This window comes from Sciurus vulgaris (genome assembly GCF_902686455.1).
Source record: "Sciurus vulgaris genome assembly, chromosome: 11".
Lineage (NCBI taxonomy): Eukaryota > Metazoa > Chordata > Mammalia > Rodentia > Sciuridae > Sciurus > Sciurus vulgaris.
In genome coordinates, this window is record NC_136472.1 from 73445114 (window position 1) to 73467992 (window position 22879).

The window sequence follows — 22879 nt, forward strand, 5'->3', positions numbered from 1 at the left end:
CATTTTCTTCTCTTGTTTTTTCATGTTGTTCATGTATCTTCCCCTCTAGCAGTGCAGATCTGGGGTATTGCAGATTTCCCCCTATAGGCTTATAGTGACCCTACAGGTTTCCAAAACCTTTTCTTTAAGGGAAGATCAATATTAGCAGTGCCCAATGCACACACTATGCAATCCTAGACCACATAGCCCCCATGAGGACAATAAAAATATTGTTATAATAAACAGAATGAGTTCAAATATTATCTTCAGTAAAACAAACAGATTTGCAATAAGGTTTGCAGTTTCTAAGAGAGGACAAAGAGGATGCAGAGGGATGTAGAATGTGGCTGTTAATGGGATAAGAAAAGTATATACAGAAGTTCTAGATGATAGAAAGGATGAGAGTGTAAAATCAAACGAAATTGAATGTTAGCATGCAAAAAAGGGAGAAAGAGACATTGAGGGAACAGGTAACAAAAGGAAAAGAGAGCAAGAAAACTAAAGAAATAAAAACTTAAAATTTTTTAATAAGGAGAAAAAAGAAAATCTACAGTACAATAGTCATATAGTAATGAACTCTCCCAGTCTTCAGTAACCTGATGCATGAGAGGTACCTGACAATGAGCTTCATGTCTCCAGCAGGCATCTCAGGATGGGATTTGCCCCACCTAAAGATGGGAGCTGCGGCTTCCAGGATTATCCAAGATGGCCACTCTGGCTTCCAAATGTGTTGGCAAATGGGGAGCTGCAGCTCAGGGTGTGGACGTGGTCAGCTGGAGGTCCTGGAGGCAGGGTGTGGTTTGTCAGGCAGGGGTCCTGGAGGTCGGGTGTGTTTGGTGTGGGTCTGGGGTCCCGGTGATAGGGCGCAGTCAGTTGGTCTGGGGGTCCTGGTGGCAGGGAGCAGTCAGTTGATGTGAGGGCCCCAGAGGCAGGGAGTGATCCATTGGGCTGAGGGATCCTGGAGACAGGGCTCAGTTAGTCCAGCCAGGGGTCCTATGGGGCGTGGCTGTTGTCTCAAAATGGCGGCAGCCATGTGTAATCAAACCTGCAGGTACTGTAACAGTGAACTTCCAGGCAACAGCAAGCAGCTGGTGCTCCACTGGCAGTCAGCGATCAGTTTGCTGACTGTTGTCGGATGATCAGGTGGTGAAGCTCGAGCGTTGGGTGATGGATAGGTGTAAGGCAGGTGATGGACAGGCAAGAGGCAGGCAAATGGTGGATGATAGGTGCCTGACAGTGAGCAATCTGTCCTCAAAAAAAGCGTCGATATGCTGACAGACTGCAGGTGACCACAGCAGACAAATGGGGTAAATAGCAGGGGATTGATAAGCAGGAAAAACTTCCTCACCAAGAAACAGATATCCTCTGCTTGAGACTGGAGTTACGGAGTGACAAGGAATGCAGCCTCCCTCTAGTCTGCCATCTTGGATCTCCCCAGAATACTTTTACATTGACAGAATTCAGCAAAGCAGTACGATACAAAATTAACATTAAAATAGCTTTTGTTTATGCTATTAATAAACCTACTGAGAAAAACAATTCCATTCCAATAGCTTAAAACACCAAACAAACAAACAAACAAAAAAACCTTAGGGATAAATCTAACCAAAGAGGTGAAAGATCTCTATGAGGAAAGTTAGACCACTGAAAAAGGATGCCAGAAGATGAACTTACCATGTTCATGGATAGGCAGAATTAATATTGTTAAAATAGCCATATTATCAGAAGCAATCCACAGATTCTGTGCAATCGCCATGAAAATACTAATGACATTCTTCACAGAAGTAGATAAAACAATTGTAAAATTCATATGGAAGAAAAAAAGACCCAGAACAGCCAAAGCAGTCCTGAGTTGAAAAACAAGGCTAGAGAATTGATAATAGTCATTTTCAAAATATACTACATAGGCAAAGTAACAAAAACAGCATGGTACTGGCATAAAAGCAGACATGTAGAGTAATAGAATAGGAGACACAGACATAAGCTCATAAAACTGCAGTCATCTGATTCTTGACAAAAGGGACAAAACATAGGTTGGAGAAAAGACAGCCTCTTTTTTCTGTATGTAGAAGAAACTAGATCCCTATCTCTTACCCCATACAAAAATCAGTTCAAAGATCTATGTATAAGTCCCTGAAATATTGAAGCCTGTAGAAGAAAACATGGGGAAAACACTTCAAAATATAGGCACAGGCAATGATTTCCTGAATAGAATTCCTATAGCTCGGGAAATAATGGAAAATGATAAATGGAATAATATTAAACTGAAAAGCGTCTGCACAGCAAAGAAGACAATAAACAGAGTGAAGAGTTAGCCTACAGAATGGGAGAAAATCTTTGCCAACTATACTTCCAGCAGATGATTAATATCTATTAGGTTTAGATTAGGTGTCCCCCAAAAGCTCATGTTTGAGGCTGGGCAAGGAAATTCAGAGGTGAAATTACTGGATTATGAGAACCTTAACTGAATCAGTGCATTAATTCCCTGATAGCAATTAACTGTAGGTAGGTAGGGTGTGACTGGAGGAGGTGAAGTCATTTGGTGCATGCCTTTGGGACATATATTTTGTCCCTGGAGAATGGAGAGAGACCTCCCTCTCTTTCCCTCTCTCACCCTCTCTTTCCTGGTGTGATGTTCCCAGCTGTTTTCCTCTGCCACACACTTCTACCCCTGAGGAGTAGAGTAGGCCATCTGTGGACTAAGACCTCTGAAACCATGAACCCCCAAATAAACTTTTCCTTCTTAATAGTGTTCTTGTCAGGTCTTTTGGTTACAGCAGTGAAAAAGCTAACTTAAACAATATCCGAATACATAAAGAACTCAAAAATCTTAACACCAAAACAACAAATAACCCATTCAATAAATGAGCAAAGGAACTGAAAAGATATTATTTCTCAAAAGAAGTACAAATAACCAACAATTATATGACAAATGTTCAAAGACTTTAGCCATCAGGAAATGCAAATCAAAACTAGTGAGATTCAATCTCACCCTAGTCAGAATGGAAATCATCAAGAAGACAAATAACAATAAGTTCTTGTGAGGATGCTGGGGAAAAGGAACCCTTAAACACTGTTGGTGGGAATGTGAATTAGTATAGCTACTATGGAAATCATGATCCAGTACTACTCCTTAGTGTTCATATGAAAGAGTTAAAGCCACCATACTTTAGAGGTACCTACATATCCATGTATGCACGATTTACAATATCTAGTTTATGAACTCAGTATAGATGTCAGATGAATGGATAAAGAAAACATATATATTTTTACATACACACACACACAGAGTGGCATATTATTCAGCCATAAAGATAAACAAAATTGTTTCTTCAGAAAAATGTATGGAACTGGATGTCATGTTAAATGAAATAAGATTCAGACAAGTATCATATTTTCTCTCATATGGAAGATAGAGGAAAGGGAAAAAAGGACATCACAAATGTAGAAGGGAGACTGTTGCAGAAGAAGAGGATCAGTGGAAAGGTGAAAGGGTACAAGGAGATAATGAGGAATGAAATTGATCAAATTATTATTTGCATGTATAAAGATGCCAAAATGAAACCCCCTATTCTGTATAATTAATATACACCAATGCCCAATTAAATTTAAAAAAGAATTTACTAGAGACAACCAAATTGATGTTTGGTCGAGATTTATATTGTGGAAAATCATGAAAATTATTGATACCATTTATCAGGAAAGAATGGCACATAGATTCGTAGCATGGTAATTTCATATGTATGGATATATACATGTTTATCGTGAGGTCAGGATTTCAGAGTTGTCAGGAGGCAAATTTAAGCCAGATATTTGGAGAAAAAGTTTTGAGTAGTGTTTAAACTGTGGTTTGGTGTAGACTTAAGGAGTCAACATTTATGGAAGGATAGGTTTAACTTATTTCTCAGATTTTACCACTAACTGGTGGAATGTGTCAGGGATTTTGTTATATTGAATGAACAACCATTAAAACTGACTTTTTTGTTTTTATGGCACTGGGGATTTAACCCAAGGCCTCATGCAGGCTAAAGCAAAGCTCCAACACTGAGCTATACCCCAGCCCCCAAATTGACATTTTAGTGTATGGGTCTGTGACTTAAATAAATAAATAAACCAAACTTTATTTTCTAAGCCAGTTTTATGTTTATAGAAAAATTATGCAGAAAGTATAGAACTCTTATATCTTCTTTACTAACATTTTCTATTTCTCTTTACTGAGACTTTTTGTTTCAAGCATGCTTTTAATTGTCAAAGCATGTTTATGATGGTTACTTTCATGTCTTTGTGAGATGATTGTAACTTGTCTATCATCTCCGTATTGGTATTTATTGATCTTTTTTATTTGTTTTGACATCTTACTAGTTGTTAATATGATGAATGATTTATTTATTTATTTTTTTATATTTTTGTACTGGGGATTGAACTCAGGGGCACTCGGCCACCGAGCCACATCCCCAGCCCTATTTTGTATTTTATTTAGAGACAGGGTCTCACTGGTTGCTTATTAGCACCTCACTTTTACTGAGGCTGGCTTTGAACTCGAAATCTCCCAAGCTGCTGGGATTATAATTGTGTACCCCCTGCCCCCCTGCTGTGACTAATTTTTTTTTTTTACATTAACTTGGGTATTTTGGATAAATGTTGTAAATCTCTGGGTTTTATTTAAACCTTTTGTTTTAGCTGGCTTCCTCTGAGGCTGCTCTGGTAGGGAAGGAAGAAGTGCTATCTCATTACTGTCTGGTGGGTATAACAAGTCCAGATTCCCTATGCAGCTTCCATTGGAATCTGAGTAAGAGGGAAGAGAGCTTATTAATTCTGTTCAGGAGTGGGAGTTCCTGCTCCCTGCTCGGACTCCATTGACACTTTTGGCTGAGTGAAATATAAGTACCTCACTGCTGCTTTCCACCTGGCCTCCATTGTATCTCAGAAAATAAGTTACCTCATTAGTGATGAGTAGTAGTGAAGGTTCTGATTCCATTAGGCTTCCTCTGACACCACTGCATTGGAGAGAAAGAGGATTATCTCATTACTAACATATGGGTGGTAAAAGTGTCCAGGTTCCTCAGGTGCTGTCCATTGATACTACATGGGACTTGCTTGTTTACTACCTAACAGATGTGAAAGCCCCATATGTCTTTCTCTGAAATGAGCTGGGAATTTGAGCACCTTGGCAAGAATAGAAATCTATTTTTTTTTTCTACAGACTACCAGTTATGGACTTGTCATATAAATGGAGTTATTATAGTATGTAGTCTTTTTAAACTGGCTTCTTTAACATAGCATAACGTTTTCAAGGTTCATCTGAGTTGTAACGTATTGATGCTTCTACCACTGAGTTACATCCTTAGCCCCCTCCATTTTTTCTTTATTTGTAATTTTCTATCTTGTATTGTAATATCAGGAAAGGAACCCAGGATATTACGTAACCTCTTTTGGGTTCTTAGAACCATACCTAGATTTAAGATGTATTTCTATTCTTTTTCTTGACTTATTTCTATATTATTTTCATTAAAATGATAGTGCTGGTAATTAAGTTACTCGAGATTTATAGGTTTGATGAATATTAAACCACTATTCATTTGAAACATTGCTAACATGTAATTAGTCATGACTTTTCTCTTAATAAATTTACCTGTGATTTTATTTACTTAGAAAAAAGAAAGTGAATGCCTGCAATTAAAAATTTTGGTGCTTCGAAATGAACTGGAAAGACAGAAGAAAGCTTTGGGACGGGAAGTAGCATTACTGCATAAGCAACAAATTGCATTACAGGACAAAGGTGAGTTGAAACCCCATACAAACAATGAAACTTCTACATTTAGTATTTTTTTTTTCTTTTTCTCCATAGGCTCATATAGTCATCTTTGCATAAATATATTGATAGAATATTCTTTAATTTTAAAAGTATTTTTTAGAAAAGTATACAAATTCATATATATGTACTGCTTGAATTTTCACAAGGTGAACGCACCCATGTAAGCAGACTCTCACATCATGAAACAGCATTGCCAGGATCCCAAAACCTTAGAAGCCTTCACATGCTCCCTTCCATTTACCACATCTCCAACCGACCAGCCTTTACCCTGACTTATTAAACCAAAGATTTGTTTTACCTAATTTTGAACTTTATAGAAATAAAACCCTATGTAGTTGCCTTCTGTTAAGTCTGTTAAGGACTCTCTGTTCTGTTCCATTAATCTATTTTTCTACCACTATTACACTGTTTGAATTTTCCTTGTGTTACAGTAGGCCCTAATCTGTGTTAAAATTCTTCAGCATATTGTTGCTTTTCAAATTCACCTTTGGTATTTTATGACCTTTTGCATTTTCATGTGAATTTCTACACAGGAAAAAAAACTTTGTAAGGAGTTTGAGGGAGCTGCATTGACTGTATCAGTATAAGTTGGGATTAATAGAATGTTTACAATAGATTGTCTTCTATCCAAGAAAATATTCCTTAGTTTATCAGATCTTCTTTACAAAACATTATTAAAATAAAGTAGTCCTTAGTATATGGATTTTTCCTATGATTAATTGAATTTATTTCTAATTTTTGATATTTTATGACACTATTATAAGTATCTTTAAGCTTTATTTTCTACATGTTGCTGCTGTGTAGATACATAATTAGATTTTTAAAGTGATACTGTTTTTTTTTATTATATTGCATTTGAAGAAAAAATTTACCAGAAACCTGATTCGCAGATTGGCATTTGTTAATATTAGAGTTCTGACCCTACAACCATAGTTCTTATATGATTATTTATTTGTCACAATTTGATGACATTGTAATCAAATAATTAAATTGTAATTTAATTATACTTTAATTATATTATAAAGATAAAAAAATTGCAAAATTTTGTTGTTATTGTTTTGATACCAGGGATTGAACCCAGAGGCACTTAACCACTGAACCACATCCCATCCCTTTTTAATATTTCATTTAGAGACAAGGTCTTGCTGAGTTGCTCAGGCCCTCACTAGGTTGCTTAGGCTGGCTTTGAACTCATCATCCTCGTGCCTCAGTCTCCTGAGCCACTGGGATTATAAGCATGAGACACCATGCCTGGCACAAAATTGCAAAAATTTTAAACATATTTATTGAGGTCTAATTTATGTATATCACCATTTTAAAGTATATTATTAAGTCTTTTTTAGTGAAGTCTCAGGATTGTACAGTGATCACAACACTCTTAATTTCTAATTTTTGCTAATTTCTTCTAAAAGAAATGATTAGCTTCATTCCACATTCTTCCTATTCCAATCCTAAGCAACCACTAATGTATTTTCTGCCCCTATAGATGTACCTATTCTGGGGATTTTATATAAATGTAATTCTATACTATATGGTTTTTTAATGACCAACTTCTTTAATTTAGCATATTTTCAAAATATTTCAGCCATATGATAGTATGTATCAGTACTTAATTTTTTATTGCCAAATAAAGTATTCAATTATATGTACATACCACATTTTATTTATCTATTCATCAATTGATCGATATTTGGCTTGTTTCCACTTTTTCACTCATGAATAATACTGCTGTGAACTGTTCCAGTTCTACTGATGTTATTGGTATACGGACCATATTTTATATAGCAGTGATATGTATGGTATGACAAAATTTTTAAATGAAGTGATTTTATAAAAATAGGAATAAAACAGTTTAATTCATACTTTGGTGTGTTTCTGTACCATTCATTAAGTTCCAACTCAAGATGACTTACAAAAGCCTCCTGTGGCTCATCTCAGTTGGAATACTTGGGCCACACAAAACTTCTTTTAGTTCCTTAAATAAGTTTTGCTCTGTCTCATCTGCATTCAGGCCTTTGCTTAAATGCTAAGTGTGTACTCTACCACTGAGCTACACATCCCCAGTTTCTATATATTTTTGAGATAAGAATTAGTTTGTATTTCCCTGAACTATTAGAATCATTAAAAAGTTAGGATCTAATGTTGACACTGTTCTCTTGTGCAAGTAGGAGATAGAGAGCTGCTGTTGGATTTACTCTGTGCCCACTGGAGTCTCTGTAGACTGTGATGATTACACTGGGGAGTGGGAAAGAGAAGGTAGCTGGATACATATCACCAAATGTATTTATTAATAGATCTTGATTTGCTTTTTGGAGATCGCTGTTCTTCATAGTGATTGACCTAGTAACCTGAAACATACTTATTCTATGACTTAGGCACTTTGGTTCTGAGCTCCAGAGCTCAGTTAGGATATAAAATCATTAACATATGATATCTAACCTTCACTTTGCTACTGATTTTTGTGGAATGACTTTAAAGGAATTATTTAACTTAAAAATCTTTTTTTAAAAAATCTGTTCCATAGGCTAACTGCTCATAATAGTGCTGTAGAAATTAATTTCTATAAACATTCGGAAGAAACCAGTTGCCTATTATATATTTTATATTTTTATTCATAAAAATCCATTGTAGCAGAAAGATTTTTTGGAATGAAGCAAGATAGACAATTTCTGTCCATCTCGCTGACTTGCTGAAGCCACATCACTCTGAGGGACTTCATTACTCTCTATACCAATGTTCTCCCTTCCTGCACCTCAGAGGTGGTAGTTCTCAACTTGTGATCTATAGCAGTTTCCACCTGGGTCGTGAGCTGATCTTTTCAGTATTAATGTTTTTTAGTGTATATATTTTCATTTCTGGAAGATCTTAGTAGTTTAACTCATGGTATTTAATTAAAAAACAGACTTCCCCTCATTAATGTCTGAAGTCATGTGATCTTCCCACTAACTCATTCTGTTGTTTTACAGTCTTTTGTCCTAACTCAACCTCAATATCTTTTTGAGAAGCAATACTCTATCAAAATTAGTTTCTGGAAATTTGTTTTTAAAAATTATATGTAAAGTTGCTTCAGCGTCCTGGTGCTGCTACGCCACGGAGCCTGTGCAATCGCCCAGCGAAGATGCGAGAGGAGACCCAGACCCAAGAACAGCCCATGGAGGAGAAGGAGGTAGAGACCTTCACCTTCCAGGCAGAGATTGCCCAGTTGATGTTGATTATCAACACTTTATATTCAAAGAGATCTTCCTGTGGGAACCGATTTCCAACTTGTCCAATGCCCTGGACAAAATCAGATATGAAAGCTTGATAGATCCCACTAAGCTAAACTCTGGGCAGGAGTTGCACATTAGTCTCATTCCAAACAAATAAGACCACACCCTCACAATCATGGGCACTGGAACTGAATGACCAACGCTGACTTGATCAATAACCTTGGTACTATAACCAGGTGTGGGACCAAAGCATTCATGGAGGCTTTGAAGGTTGTTGCAGACATCGCCATGATTTGCCAGTTCATTATCAGCTTTTATTCTGCATATTTGGTTGCTGAGAAAGTGACTGTTATCACCAAACAAAGATGATGAGCAGTATCTCTGGAAGTCCTCTGCAGGGGCCTCCTTTATTGTCAGGACTGACACAAGGAAACTAGTAGGTAATTGGACAAAGGTTATCCTGTATCTGAAAGAAGACCAAACTGAGTACTTGGAGGAAATAAGAATAAAGGAGATTGTGAGGAACATTCCCAGTTTATTGGTTATCTCATTACTCTATTTGTGGAGAAGGAACCTAATAAAGAAGTCAGATGATGAGACTGAGGAAAAAGAAGATGATGAGGAAAATTGAAAATGTTTGTTCTGATGAAGAAGAAGAAAAGGAGGATGGTGACAAGAAGATGATGATGATTAAGGAGAAGTACATCGATCATGAAGGACTCAATAAAACAAACCTCATGTGGACCAGAAATCCTGATGATATCACTAACAGAGTACAGAGAGTTCTATAAGAGCCTGCCCAGAGATTGGGAAGATCACTTGGCAGTGAAGCATTTTTTTCACTGAAGGACAACTGGAATTCAGAGCTCTTCTTTTTGTTTCAAGACTTGCTCCTTTTGATCTCTTTGAAAAGAAAAAGAAAAAGAAAGTTGTATGTATGCAGAATTTTCATCATGGATAAGTGTGAGGAGCTAGTTCCTGAATATCTGAGCTTCATTAGAGGAGTGGTGGACTCCAAGGATCTTCTCTAAATATTTCCTGTGAAATGTTGCAACAAAGCAAAATTTTGAAAGTCATCAGTAAGAATTTGGTCAAAAAATGCTTAGAACTGTTCACTGATCTGGCAGAAGGTAAAGAGAAAAACTCAGAGCTGCTACAATACTACACTGTCTGCTTCTGGGGATGAGATGGTTTCTCTCAAGGACTATTGCACCAGAATGAAGCAAAACCAGAAACACATCTATTACATCACAGGTGAGACCAAGGACCAGGTAGCTAACTCTGCCTTTGTGGAGCGTCTTTGAAGCATGGTTTAGAAGTGATCCATATGATTGAGCCCATCAATGAGTACTGTGTCTAACAGCTAAAGAAATTTGAGTGGAAGACTTAAGCATCTGTCACCAAAGAGGTCTTGGAGCTTCCAAAGGATGAGGAAGAGAAGAAACAGGAAGAGAAAAAGACAAAGTTTGAAAACCTCTACAAGATCATGAAAGACATCTTGGAGAAAAAGTTCGAAAAGGTGGTTGTGTCAAACCAATTGGTGACCTTCCCATGCTGTATTATCATAAGCATGTACAGCTGGACAGCAGACATGGAAAGAATCATGAAACTCAAGCTCTGAGAGACAACTCAACAATGAGCTACATGGCAGTGAACCCTGTGAGGTAAACCCTGACCACTCCATTTTTGAGACCTTAAGGCAAAAGACAGGCTGACAAGAATGATTAGTCCATGAAAGATCTGGTCATCTTGCTGTATGAAACTGCACTTCTCTCTTCTGGCTTCAGTTTGAAAGATTTCCCAGACCCATGCAAACAGGATCTACAGGATGATCAGACTTGGTCCAGGTACTGATGAGGTGATCCCACCGCCGATGACACCAGTGCTGCTGTAACAGAAGAGACAATGACATGTTGTGCATGGAAGTAGACTGAGCATCTGAAGAACTACTCATTGTGTTCCCTACTTCACCTTCATTCCTGATATGTTTTCAATGGGTTTTTTTGTTCTTTGTTTTTGTTAATATTTATTAAAGAGTTTTTATGGCATGACAATTACTACTTAAGTGGGAGATAAGATTTCTTTATACTCTTAAGTGATACTGTGATACTTTAGGCACTAAAACAGAACTAGTAATGCTTTTTCTAATTTCGTGTTGGCTTATTTTAACAGGTTGAAATGTTTGTTCTAAGACATGTATCCTGTTTTTAATTTTGCAGTCTAAAATGTTTGCTACCAAATTGTACCCCTAAGTAGACCAGACCAAATCTTTTTGTCTCTGAAGTGTTCCAAGATAGACCTTGATGTTTAAATAAAAATATTTGTTAAAATGGCTTGAGTATCATCTTGTTAGGATTCACTTTTTAAACTTTCCATCCCTTGTAGTTACCCTCTGTGCACGTACTAGTCCTCTAGAATCAAGTATGTGAAACTGAAGCAACTTGCTGGGAGGAACTCTCCAGAGCTCGTGAGTGGAAATGTAGTACTCAAGTCAACATTCTGCTCTAAAGAGTAATAAGTGCAGATGAGTTTAAAAAATGATATGTAACACAATTCTTAAGAAAATGTGTTCAGTAGAATCTAGGGCTTTCATAAACAGATGTTCATAAAAATACAGTAATACTTCAGTGGTGCTGAAAGTATTATTAATTTTACAAAAGCACAATTCTCCAATCTTTGTAAGAGGCAGCTACTTTTAATGTAATTAGTTTCTCAATAGTAAAAATAACTTGAGTGTATTACTATACAGTTGGAATGTGTGTGAAGATTTTATTTGATCCTCAAAGCATCCCTGAAAGCTAAGTAGGGCAAATGTTGGTACCCTCATTTTACATATGAGGTACTGGGAAGTAAATGACTTGGCCAGAAACATACCAAAAAATGGGAGGAAAGCGGAGATGTGGACCCAGACCTTTCAACTTCAAATTCTGTGCTTTTCTCAATAAAGCTAAAACCTTGAAAAGTATATTCATTTGACTCCCACATAAATCCTGTGAAACAGATAACTTATTGAACTCCTGTAACATGCCAGATATTTTAGATCTTAAAATAGGCCTCAGAGATGATTTTTACTCCTTTTCCCAAATAAGAAAAGCTGGAACTCAGATACTTCCCAAAGTTAAAATCAAGTGATAGATACAAATTCAAATGTAGGTTTCTCTGATCCTAAAGCATTTATTTTTTCTACTTAATAAAATTGTAAACTGATAGTTTGCTGTGTTTCCATCTGGCCCATAGACCAATAGCTAAAGAACCTTGTTCTACTATATTCCTTTTCATTGTAGGAAATAATGATTAAGTGAATTTCCCCCAAAGATTGCTTTGATTTGATAGCACTTAATTAATTAAGACCTCTGCATGTAGGGCTGGGGAGATAGCTCAGTTGGTAAAGTGCTTGCTTTGCAAGCACAGGGCCCTGGGTTCGATCCCCAGCACCACAAAAAAAAAAAAAAAAAAAAAAAGACTTCTGCATGAAATATCTGCCATTTTTGTTTGTCATTAGATAATCCATTCAATCTTTTGGGAGTTACTTCCTCTTCAGAAACAAAACAAAACAAAAATCTGAATTATATAGTTTTCTGCCAGCTCTAATGTTCTGGTTATCTCAGATGATAGGATTGGCAGATAGGATGTGGATCTATTTACTTTTAGGAGTCTCTTTGTTATTCAGAGTGTAACAATAATGTATTTATCAGCAATTAAAGATACCCCCCCCCAAAAAAAGAGTGTCTATTATGGTATTTGGTGGGAATGTTCTATTAGAATTCCCTAACCAACCATACTCTTTTCCTATTAGGTATTCCAGTTCCCTTTCGTAAGCTCGAGCAAAAACAAACATATTGTTTTGATGACATAGGGTGTAGAAGAGGTCAAATACATCAGGTTTCATTGGTTAGATTTAGGAAAATACATTTCTCTTGATAATTTCAGTGAATCAGAAGGGATGGCCAAAATAAGAGATGTTTTATGAGAAATTCCCATCAGTATGACAGTTTCTTATTTTCATTTTTCAATAAGTTTGAGTAATTTGGGTGACCTATATATGTAGTTTGTTCTGTTCAATTAGCTGCTGCTTAGTCAGCAATGTTTTGGGTTTTTTTTTTTTTTTTCCTTTTTCGGTCCTGTGTCTCAGATAAAAGAAGAATCTCACAGGTAATTGAGTCAATGCTTAAGTTTCGGTCAAAAAGCCATAGGTTTCTGTTTGAACTTATGAAGATGTCATTAAGCATTACATTAAGTTTTCTCCTTCACTTAAGTTGTCACGTTTTTTATGAAAAAATACTTATCACAAATTTTAACTCAAGCCACATTTATTAGAAATGGTGGTAAAATTGAAATTTTATTGATCTGTACATTTCAGATGTTACAGTCATCTTACAGAAATTCCTAAACAGATTTCCTTCAAATTTATTAATATTTGCCTTTCAAAAATTTCTAGACCTGAAGGCATTATTTCTCTAGGATTTACATCTTTAATGTTTTCTTACTTTTAGCTGTTGGCATTGAAGGTAGCTTATAAAAGGCAGTAAAAGCTTATGGTGGTGGAGCATGGAGGGGGATCACATGGACCCTGAGCAAAATTCATATTTTATTTTCTAGATGAATAAATTTTTATACGTTAGTAATGAATAATTCCAGTAATGCCTTAATTGGACTGTAAGAAAGGCAAACTGTCATATTTAAATCTTCTTCTTCGCCAATGGAAGGTACAGATGTGTAGAAACATGTCACTTGACAGAATTATATTTTGATTTGTCATAATATTTTTTTCCACTTACTCCCCAAAAGCACAGGAAGTGGTATTTACGAAAATGCATTTACAATTAGATAGTCCAACATAGAGGTAAAAAGAGACCATAAGGCATGAAAGGGAAGTGGAACAAGAACTCATTTGTTGAAGTGTGTGTGTGTGTGTGTGTGTGTGTGCATCCACGTGTGCATGTGTATGCATGCAGGTGCCTTGTCAGTTCATTCACTCATCTTTTATGTAACACTTAAAAAGAGCCAGACACTATGTGAGATGTTAGAATCATAACAGACATGATAAGTATATGACAGAGATACATAAAGGGTGTTATATAGGAATATAGAGGATATCCATCTAAAAAATCAGAACTCAGGTGAAAGTGACATACTGAGTAAGAGTATGTAATAGTTAGGTGGGGGAAAGGTGAGACCTTACAGGTATAGGGAGCAGTTTATGTTCAGGCCATGGAAGTAGAATAGAGAATTGTAAGCAATTCCAATAAAGGAAAGTAATTCCTTCAATTGAAGATAGTTCCTTCCACTAAGGATTTGTTTGAGTATCCATAGAAGAGCCTAAAGAAGTGTTTTAGTCACCTTTTTTGCCACTGTGACCAAAAGACCTGACAGAACAATTTTAGTGGAGTTAGAGTTTATTTGGGGCTCAGGGTTTCAAAGGTCTCCATCACGGCCAGCCAGCTTCATTGCTCTGGGCTGGAAATGAGGCAAAACATCATGGCAAAAGAATGTGGTGGAAGAAAGCTCCACAGGACATTGTTATCAGGAAGCAGAAAGTGCACTCTGCTCAAAAAGGACAAAATCTAAGCCCCCAAGTCACACCCCTGGTGACTTACCTCCTTTAGCCACACCCGGCCTTCCTACAGTCACCAGCTAGTTAATCCACTCACGTAGATCAATACACTGATTGACTTTCATAACCCAATCATTTTACCTCTGAGTGTTCTTTTGTTCACTCTCCCATGAGCTTTTGGGGAACACTTCATATCTAACCCATAATATTCCACCCCCAAGTAAAGGAACTTTTTACTGAAAGGTTCAGAGATGTATTAAAATGACATGTAAATTTCTCAAAGGCGAAGAGTGAATAGGACTGTACTGATGAATGCAGTACAGAGTACACTTTAGAATGTATATTTTAGAAAGTTCTCTGTGTAGTTGAGGAAAGAGAATTGGCAGGAAGTTATTTCAGTAATCTAAGCAGTACATAATTTAAAAATCTAAACAAATTCTATAAAGGGAAGAGAAGATATAGATTCAAGAGACATTTAGATGATGGATTCTACTGTTCATAGCTTACTGGTTTGGAGTAGAGAATAGAGAAAACTTGAAATAGCTTCTAATGTGTGATTTGGACAACTTTCTGAATGGTAGAACCATTCAACAATGTAAATACTAGAGGAAAAGCAGCCACTGAAGTGAAGAAAGAAGGAAGGAATTGAGATTTCCAATTTTAGATACTTAGGTAGTGGGTGAGATAGTAAATAACCAGCCAACAATAAACTAGATAATATTAGTTGTGATAAGTACAAGATACTAGATAATATCAGATTGTGACAAGTATTAGAAACAAGTTGTGGTGATGAGGGTAACTATGGGGCCCGTTTTTTTCTTTTTTTAAGAGTGATTGCCCAGGAAAAGTTTGGTTAAGGTCAACCTTACAAGATAAGGGGTGAGGGGACGACACAGATAGACCAGGAAGTGAAAGGCCTGGATGTGGGAAGGGAGGGCATGGCCTGTGGAATTTAAAGGAGGCCCTGTAGCTGGAACATGATGTGTTTAGAATCATGTGAGATGGGATGAAAATGAGATGGAACCCATTATACCTGGAAATTTTTGCCTTATCCATTGAACAGGAGGACAAAACTGAGAAAATAACCTAGGGACAAGTGAGTTTACATTATCAGCGATGGGTAGAACTCTGAAGAAATCTTCTGTTATTATTTCAGTATGGTGTGAATTGAGGTCATTTTCCTTTTACTGGAAGGCTTCTGGACTGGTCGTCTCTATGAATGGAAAGCAGACCATTAGGGAACTATAGTAGGATTGCGGGACATGGTGCCTGTTTATGCTTTGTTTATTATTTTAAAGTAAAACCAGTCAAGCAAGTTATTTGGTTTTCTCTACCCACTTGGAGCTTCATGGACCATCATAGAGAAATATTGAATAAAAGTGAAATTCCCATTTTATGTAGGAGGAAGGTGAAGCAGAGAAATTAAGAATTATCTAAAGTCTTGGAAGTAGGTAGAATTTCAGTCCAGATCTGATTTCTAAGTCTATGGGCTTTCTAACTGCAGTGCTGTGTCCCCATATAATCTACCCAATAAGAATTAAAATCAGCTTTGACTTCAGCAGTCAAGCCAGTTGTATTGAATTATGAAAGGTATCAGTTGCTTCCCATTGCCTGTTGTAAGGAAATTTTCCAGTTCCTTAAAGGGAGGAAAAATATTCCCTTAGTACTAGATTCTGAGAGGAATTTAGCACACAGTTAATTATGTATAACATGTTAAATATCATAATGAAATATAGTTCATTGTTTGCAAATCACAGTAAGAAATGTTTATTAACCCTTGAGAAGGGCAGCATCATAAATAATAATACAGAAAGCCAAAGAAATCCAGATATATTGCTTTTTGTTTATCTGACTTGATTTGGAAAACCCCCAAAATGACGGCTTATTAGCTTTAACCGTAATTTTGACAGGAGCTGGCCATTGGCCAATCTCAAATCAAACTCTAGTGAGAGAGAACCTGAAATGTCTGTTATCTTTTGTTGGTAGAAGCAACATTCATGTTCTTGGTTATTAGATTTACAGAAGCCAACCCTGACACCGGCTTATTAAGATTATAACACCTGACTTGTGTTCCTTCTGAACAAATAGGCCTTCTTTGTTAGCAGAGGGGAATGTTGGCATTTGCCTGGAGAGGGCCAGACATTTTAGAAAGCACTTCTGGAAGATGATGAACCAGGCACATGCATTTGCTTTCTTTCTCTTTCAATGACCCATTGATATAATAACAGCATGCATAAAGGATAAATCAGTGATGATGGTGAAAAAGAGAGGACCATCGGACTCACAAAGATTTTGGCACAGTTCTCAAAGTCACAAAGTAGATAGAACTGTGGATGAATAAGCTAAAGTAGAGAAAAACTGCAGCCAAGAACAGAAATGGCAGAGGCTGCAGTGAAGAGTTCCTGACATGGAGAGCCCTCAGAGACTTCAAGCTTAGAATTTTTAAGTATAGAGACCAGGAACTAACTAGATCGGTAATCAGAGTATTGAACCTATTGGGCCATTCTCTTTCTTCTGTGTATCTGGAGTAATTCCCTATAACAACAAGCTTTAATGGCTTAAACCTAACGAATTCTTGACCCAGTTAGGTCCCCTGGTGTAAGTGTTTGGAATGGTAGAATGGTGGAGCAGAGCCTAATGTGACTGAACTTAATTATTACCAACCCAGAGGAAAACACGAAAGTCAGCTCTACTTAGGAGTGAAATACCCTAAAATAATACAATCTCAAAGCAAAATTCTCTTTATTTGATATTTGTTCAGTTTAAAATAAAGGTACTACCTTCTCTTGGCACATATACCCTGAAAGAAAGCCTATTGTCAACAGGACCTGTTGTTTTATACCATGCTGGCACTGAGGAATGAAGCCTCTTAACATAAATCTTTTCAGCTTCAAAGGAAATCTATCACAGTTATCTATACTAATCAATCTAATCACTTTTCATGAATTTGAAGGGAAACTCAGGGTCATCAGATAATTGAAGAAAATTGAAGAAATGGGACCAAGTTGAAAAAATAGAGTAGCTTGACCCAAAAGGAACAGAACAACACGAAGAACAGAGAAGAGCTTTAAAAAACTTAATATCCTTAGAATTGACTTCCAGCCTCTTCCTGGCACATAGGAAGCTGAAAGGAGTTTTATGTCAACCCTAACAATAATAGGAAGCTGTACAAGATCATAACTTTTCTTGAAACTGTCTTAGAAAAAGGTCTCAGGGCAGTAGTGCAGTGTTTAAGGAAAAACAGGTACCTCCAAAGAGAGAAGATGTGAGTACCAATCACCAGTGGCAGAGCATGGGAAGAAATTAGGACCACTGTATAAGAAGGTAAAAGAATTCAACTAAAGCTTTTAACAAATAGTTAGTGGGCTACTGTGAAACCCTAGCAATTATGAGCCCGTTTATATCTGCTCCACAGCTTCTGCATTGTCCTCCATTGGATATTCAGAAGGAAGGTTGTGAGCAGGGCAGTTAATTTGAGGTTTAGGTCTGGAAGAGTTGGGTGGCTATGGAAAAGCATGGTCCTTCTCTAAGAACAAAAGCATTAAACTTCTGGGGGAAGAGCTCCAAACTCTGCAGTCCCAGGGGACAGATAAAAACTTCTTGTGGTTGGTGGAAAAATAGCCAAATGCATAATTTAATTGGAAACTGCAACACCCGTCTCTCAGTAATTGATAGAACAAATAGACAGTCACTAAGAATGAAAGACTTTAAAAACACCCTCAATTTACTTCTCCTGTGAACACTTGTAGAATATACTTTTTTCCCAAGAATATCTGGAACACTCAGTTAAATCATATTTAGTACCACAAAAGAAAACAAAACAAAACAAAATAATTGAAACATATAAAGTATGTTCTCTCACCAAAACAAATAAACTAGAAATCACGAAAGATATCTAACAATTCCAAATATTTACAAATTACCCAACACACTATAATAAGTCATGAAACTATAGCATATAAACTTGTGAAGGAATGCAAGCTTAGAGGGAAGTTTATGGCATCTGAAACTTGTATCAGGAAAGAAGAAAGGTTTCCAATCAATAATCAAAACTTATACCTTAAACTAGAATAAGAATAAACCCAAATCCAGTAGAAGGAAGGGAGAAATGAAGGACAAAATTCTGTGGAATTGAAAACAGAGTAGAGAATATCAATAAAACCAAGATAGTTGTTTGAAAAGATTACTAAAATAAGCCTATAGTCAGACCGAACACATTGAAAGAAAGCAAGCACAAATTATCAATATCAGGAATAACGGGGTGTCACTACTGATCCTACAGAAATTAAGATAATAAAGTAGTATTTCAAATAACAGGATGGTAGCATGTCACAAGGACACTGAAGCCAGGTTGAAGATAGTGCTGTTGACAAAATCTGGAACCACTTAGCACCAAAATAATTATGTATATTTATGAATTATGAATCATTGAAAAATAAAGAAGAATCCACAATAGTTCAGGGAAAAGGGAGAAGGACTCTTGCTTAGAGAAGGCTGAATGCACTAATAAATATGGAGGGTGTACTGGAGTTGGACATTATTTTGCAACTGTTTAGGAAGGATTGATTCCAGCAAAAAATCACAGATAAATGCTAAATCTAAGGAGAAATCTAGATGAGATGCAGGACATATATATATATATGATTCACATCTTTAATATTATTGCTTCCAGATGTTACATCTTAGAAGGATACAACATCAGTCATATGTATTCAGGCTGGCAGTTATATAACCTAAACAATACCCTCCATAGAGACTGAGTACATCATTTCCACAGTATTGTTATTCCTTTTAGAATTTAGGTCGAATTTTCTGAGGTATCTTAATTCTTATCTATATGAGCCTAACTAACCCCAACTTGTTCAGTTTTATTATAGAACTCAACCCTATAACCAATGAACTATATTCCCCTTAATAGAAAAGTGAACTTGATATGTGTTGGAGGGGTGGTGCCGGTGTGATTTCTAAGTCCTTGAATCTGATAAAGCCTGTGGAAAATTAGAGCCTCTCAGGTGACCCTATTCTGGATTTGGATATACTCTTTATTTGGAAATCATTTCAGACTTACAAAAAAGTTACAGGACTAAGAATACAAAGAAGACCTATATTTTTCTTCCATATTTCTCTTTTGTTTAACTTATTTGTTAGCTATTTAGAAATTATTTTACATTTAATTTTCTTTCCTACCACATTTGCAAGGATTTTATCCTTTAGTTGTGTAATTACATATTCTAAACAGTCTTCAAAACTGAGGAAAAGGGATACCAATATGTATTTTGAATCCCAGATCTGTCTTGGGTCCCTATTTGTGGTTTTGCTAGCACTGTTAGAATTGAGGCAGCGTAATTTGTTTGGGATGAAGAAAATATTGCACATTTTTATAGTGGTGGAAGAGTTCACAGCCTTTCTGTTGAAAGTATGTGAATGTGGGTGTCAAACTTAGTGTCTTATAAAGTCATTAAGGTAAAGTTCTGGGAGGAATTATATTAAGAGCTAAAGAAGATAAGTGGTGTTCCTTGATTAGGTTGTTTTGGGGGGCAGTTTTCCATTTACTGGACTCTAAAGTTGAGAAATGAGAAGAATGTTTAGAAATAACGTGATAAAACTGCTTAGGTTGGTGGATTTAGTGTTAAGGTCCAAACTTTGTATTTTGGTCACTTATCCTGTCTTCTTTCTTCCCTGTAGTAATAGGAGGTGTGCAGAAGAGTTTGGAATTTTTTTCCTATTGGGTCACAGTTCACAAAACTAAACTCCATCATGAAATATAAAACTTAGTGTGTTAAGATCTAAGTCTCTTTCTCTGCAGTTGAGGCCTCCTGAGTTGTATATTTATGAATTATGAATCATAATTCTTGACAGTCCTGGACTGTCAAGAATGTAAGAAACCCTCATTTTTTCAGAGTAGAAAGATATAAAAGGATTTTATGATTCAAAGATGGAGGTTCTAAAAATTGATATAAACACAACATTCAGGAATATAAACACATATTAATCTTTAGAAATCTAAAGCAAACAAAGGCAATTAAATATTCTGTAGTGGGATTGGGATAATGAGGGTAGCAGATCAAAGGTAGAATATTCTTATAATTCACAACTATGGAGTTAAATTTTATACAGCCATAACTTTGGACTGTCTGTCAGAATGTAAAAATGCTTGTGACATAATGTGGAAAAATCAGAAAACATATTTCCTATAACCTGTGATTTTCACTAAAACTACTTGTATTTATAAACAAGATGAAAGTTCATGGAAACTACTAATATTTATGAACTATGTTAATCAAAATGCAGGTAATTTTTCCAATTCTACATTTTGTATTTTCAGTAATGTTCTTATATAGCATTTATGATTGAAATGAAATTAACCACTCTCTTTTTTTAAAAAGGAAGTCTGAATTTTGAGATCTCGTCAAAGTTTCTTGTTCATCAGTTCAGAAATTATGGATAGAGAGTCTTTTACCCCTGCTGGGTTCCTGCAAGGGGCTAGACTTAAGTGAAAATTACAGACCTCTATGCCCAACCTGCTTTGCCTCCTCACTCTTTATTTCCCTCTCACCATCAGGATCTGGCCCCTACCTGTGTGGTTGTGATTTAATAGTCCTACTTGCGTTGCTACATCTGGAATTGTCTCCTTTCATCTTTTTCTAGGAAGTGCATTTTCAACTGAGCACCTCAAGCTTCAACTCCAGAAGGAATCCCTAAATGAGTTGAGGAAGGAGTGCACGGCAAAAAGGTAAATACAACACTGAGAAAAATTGCTATGAGGGTTGAATTTATCGGAGGTACGAACACTGTTCTAAATTCCCTGAGCTGCAGTACCATGGCATAATGTTTGCATCTTCTTTTTGTCATCTGAGTGCAATTTAGCTTATAGTTTTTTCTTTAATAGTTTTTTCTGTCCTACTCTTGCTTCTATTTTTTTTAAATTTTGTTTTTGTAGTTGTAGATGGATAGCATGCTTTCGTTTATTTTTATGTGGTGCTAAATATCAAACCCAGTGCCTCACATGTGTGAGCTAGAACCCCAGTCCGCTACTCCTGCTTCTTGATAACTCATTTGGGTTACCTCAGCATCACTTACAAAATTCAATTTCTCCACCATTGCAGTTTCCCTCCATGTTGCTCCCAGACCTCTCCTCTTAAAATACCATTTTTACCATATTTTTTTTATTACTATAGTGATTTTTTTTAATTTTTTTTTTTTTTTTTTTTTTTTTTTTTTTTTTAGTTGTCAGTGGACCTGCATTTTATTTATTTATTTATATGCAGTGCTGAGAATTGAACCCAATGCCTCACACATGCTAGGCAAGTGCTCTACCACTGAGCCACAACCTCAGCCCACTATAATGATTCTTTTGCTCCAGTCTCACACAGGCTTCAGTAAATTGTCATTGTACAGTTACAGTTAATTTTAGGTGCTCCTTAACATAGAATGTTGCTAATGGTTTTTCTCTTTATTTGTCCCAAAACATGCTACCTCATTTCCTTTGCCACCTCAGTTCCTTTGCTTATCTTGACTCACTTTCCTGAAGAATCTTTCCATTCTGCATTTTTCTCTGAGAAACCTTAACAATTGAAGATTCAAGAGTATTAGACCTGAAAAGAACCACAGGGACCATCCGTCCTAATAATCAATTTGCAAAGAGGAAAATAACTCGGGGAAGTAACTCTCCAGCTCATTAGCAAAGCCAAATGAGCTGCTGCTTATACAGGGGGGAAAAAGTGCTTTTCCTACTCTTACATACAATATTTGACACCAGATTCTCCAGCAAATATCAATCCTGTGTCCTGTGATTTAATGCCATTCTGATACTGTCTGCCACAAGACTTCCCCCTCTTCCTAATCAGATACCAGTCACAAGCCCTAGATTGTGACCTGTGCTTCTGAATTAACTGGGTTCCCATAGACCCCTCCTCTGGTTTGATTAATTTGTAATTTACTAGAGTGGCTCACAGAACTCAGGTAAACACTTAGGTTTACTGATTTGTTATAAACGTTATTACAAAAGGATACAAATGAACAGGCAGATGGGAGAGAGGCATTATGCAAGGTATGAGAGAACCTTCATGCCTGCCCTGGTATACCATCCTCAAGGCACCCCACAATTTGGAAGCTCATCAAATCTTGCTCAGAAGTTTCAAAGCTCTTAATTTCCAGCCTTGACCTCCTCCACCATCATCTTAGAGATGGGTGGGTAGGACTGGAAAATCCAACCCTCTAATTAATTGGTCTTTCTAATGACCAATTCTATCCTTAGATTATGTAGGTACCCTCCACCCTAAGTCACCTCATTGTCATAAACTTAGGTATGATCAGTGTGGG

At 36.5% G+C, this 22879-nt stretch overlaps 1 protein-coding gene and 1 pseudogene across 4 annotated transcripts in view; both read left to right on the forward strand.

The window, feature by feature from the left end:
* Positions 1 to 22879, forward strand: part of UVRAG (UV radiation resistance associated) — a 330550-nt gene that overhangs the window by 157962 nt on the left and 149709 nt on the right. For all 3 annotated transcript variants that reach the window (XM_079105194.1, XM_079105195.1, XM_079105196.1), the window contains 2 exons: positions 5632 to 5758; positions 21206 to 21290. In XM_079105194.1, coding sequence (XP_078961320.1) covers positions 5632 to 5758; positions 21206 to 21290 — 212 coding nt within the window. The remainder of the gene's footprint in view (positions 1 to 5631; positions 5759 to 21205; positions 21291 to 22879) is intronic.
* LOC306640721 (heat shock protein HSP 90-alpha-like) lies at positions 5783 to 10899 on the forward strand (annotated as a pseudogene). Its single transcript has one exon. The product of its transcript is annotated as a heat shock protein HSP 90-alpha-like (transcript).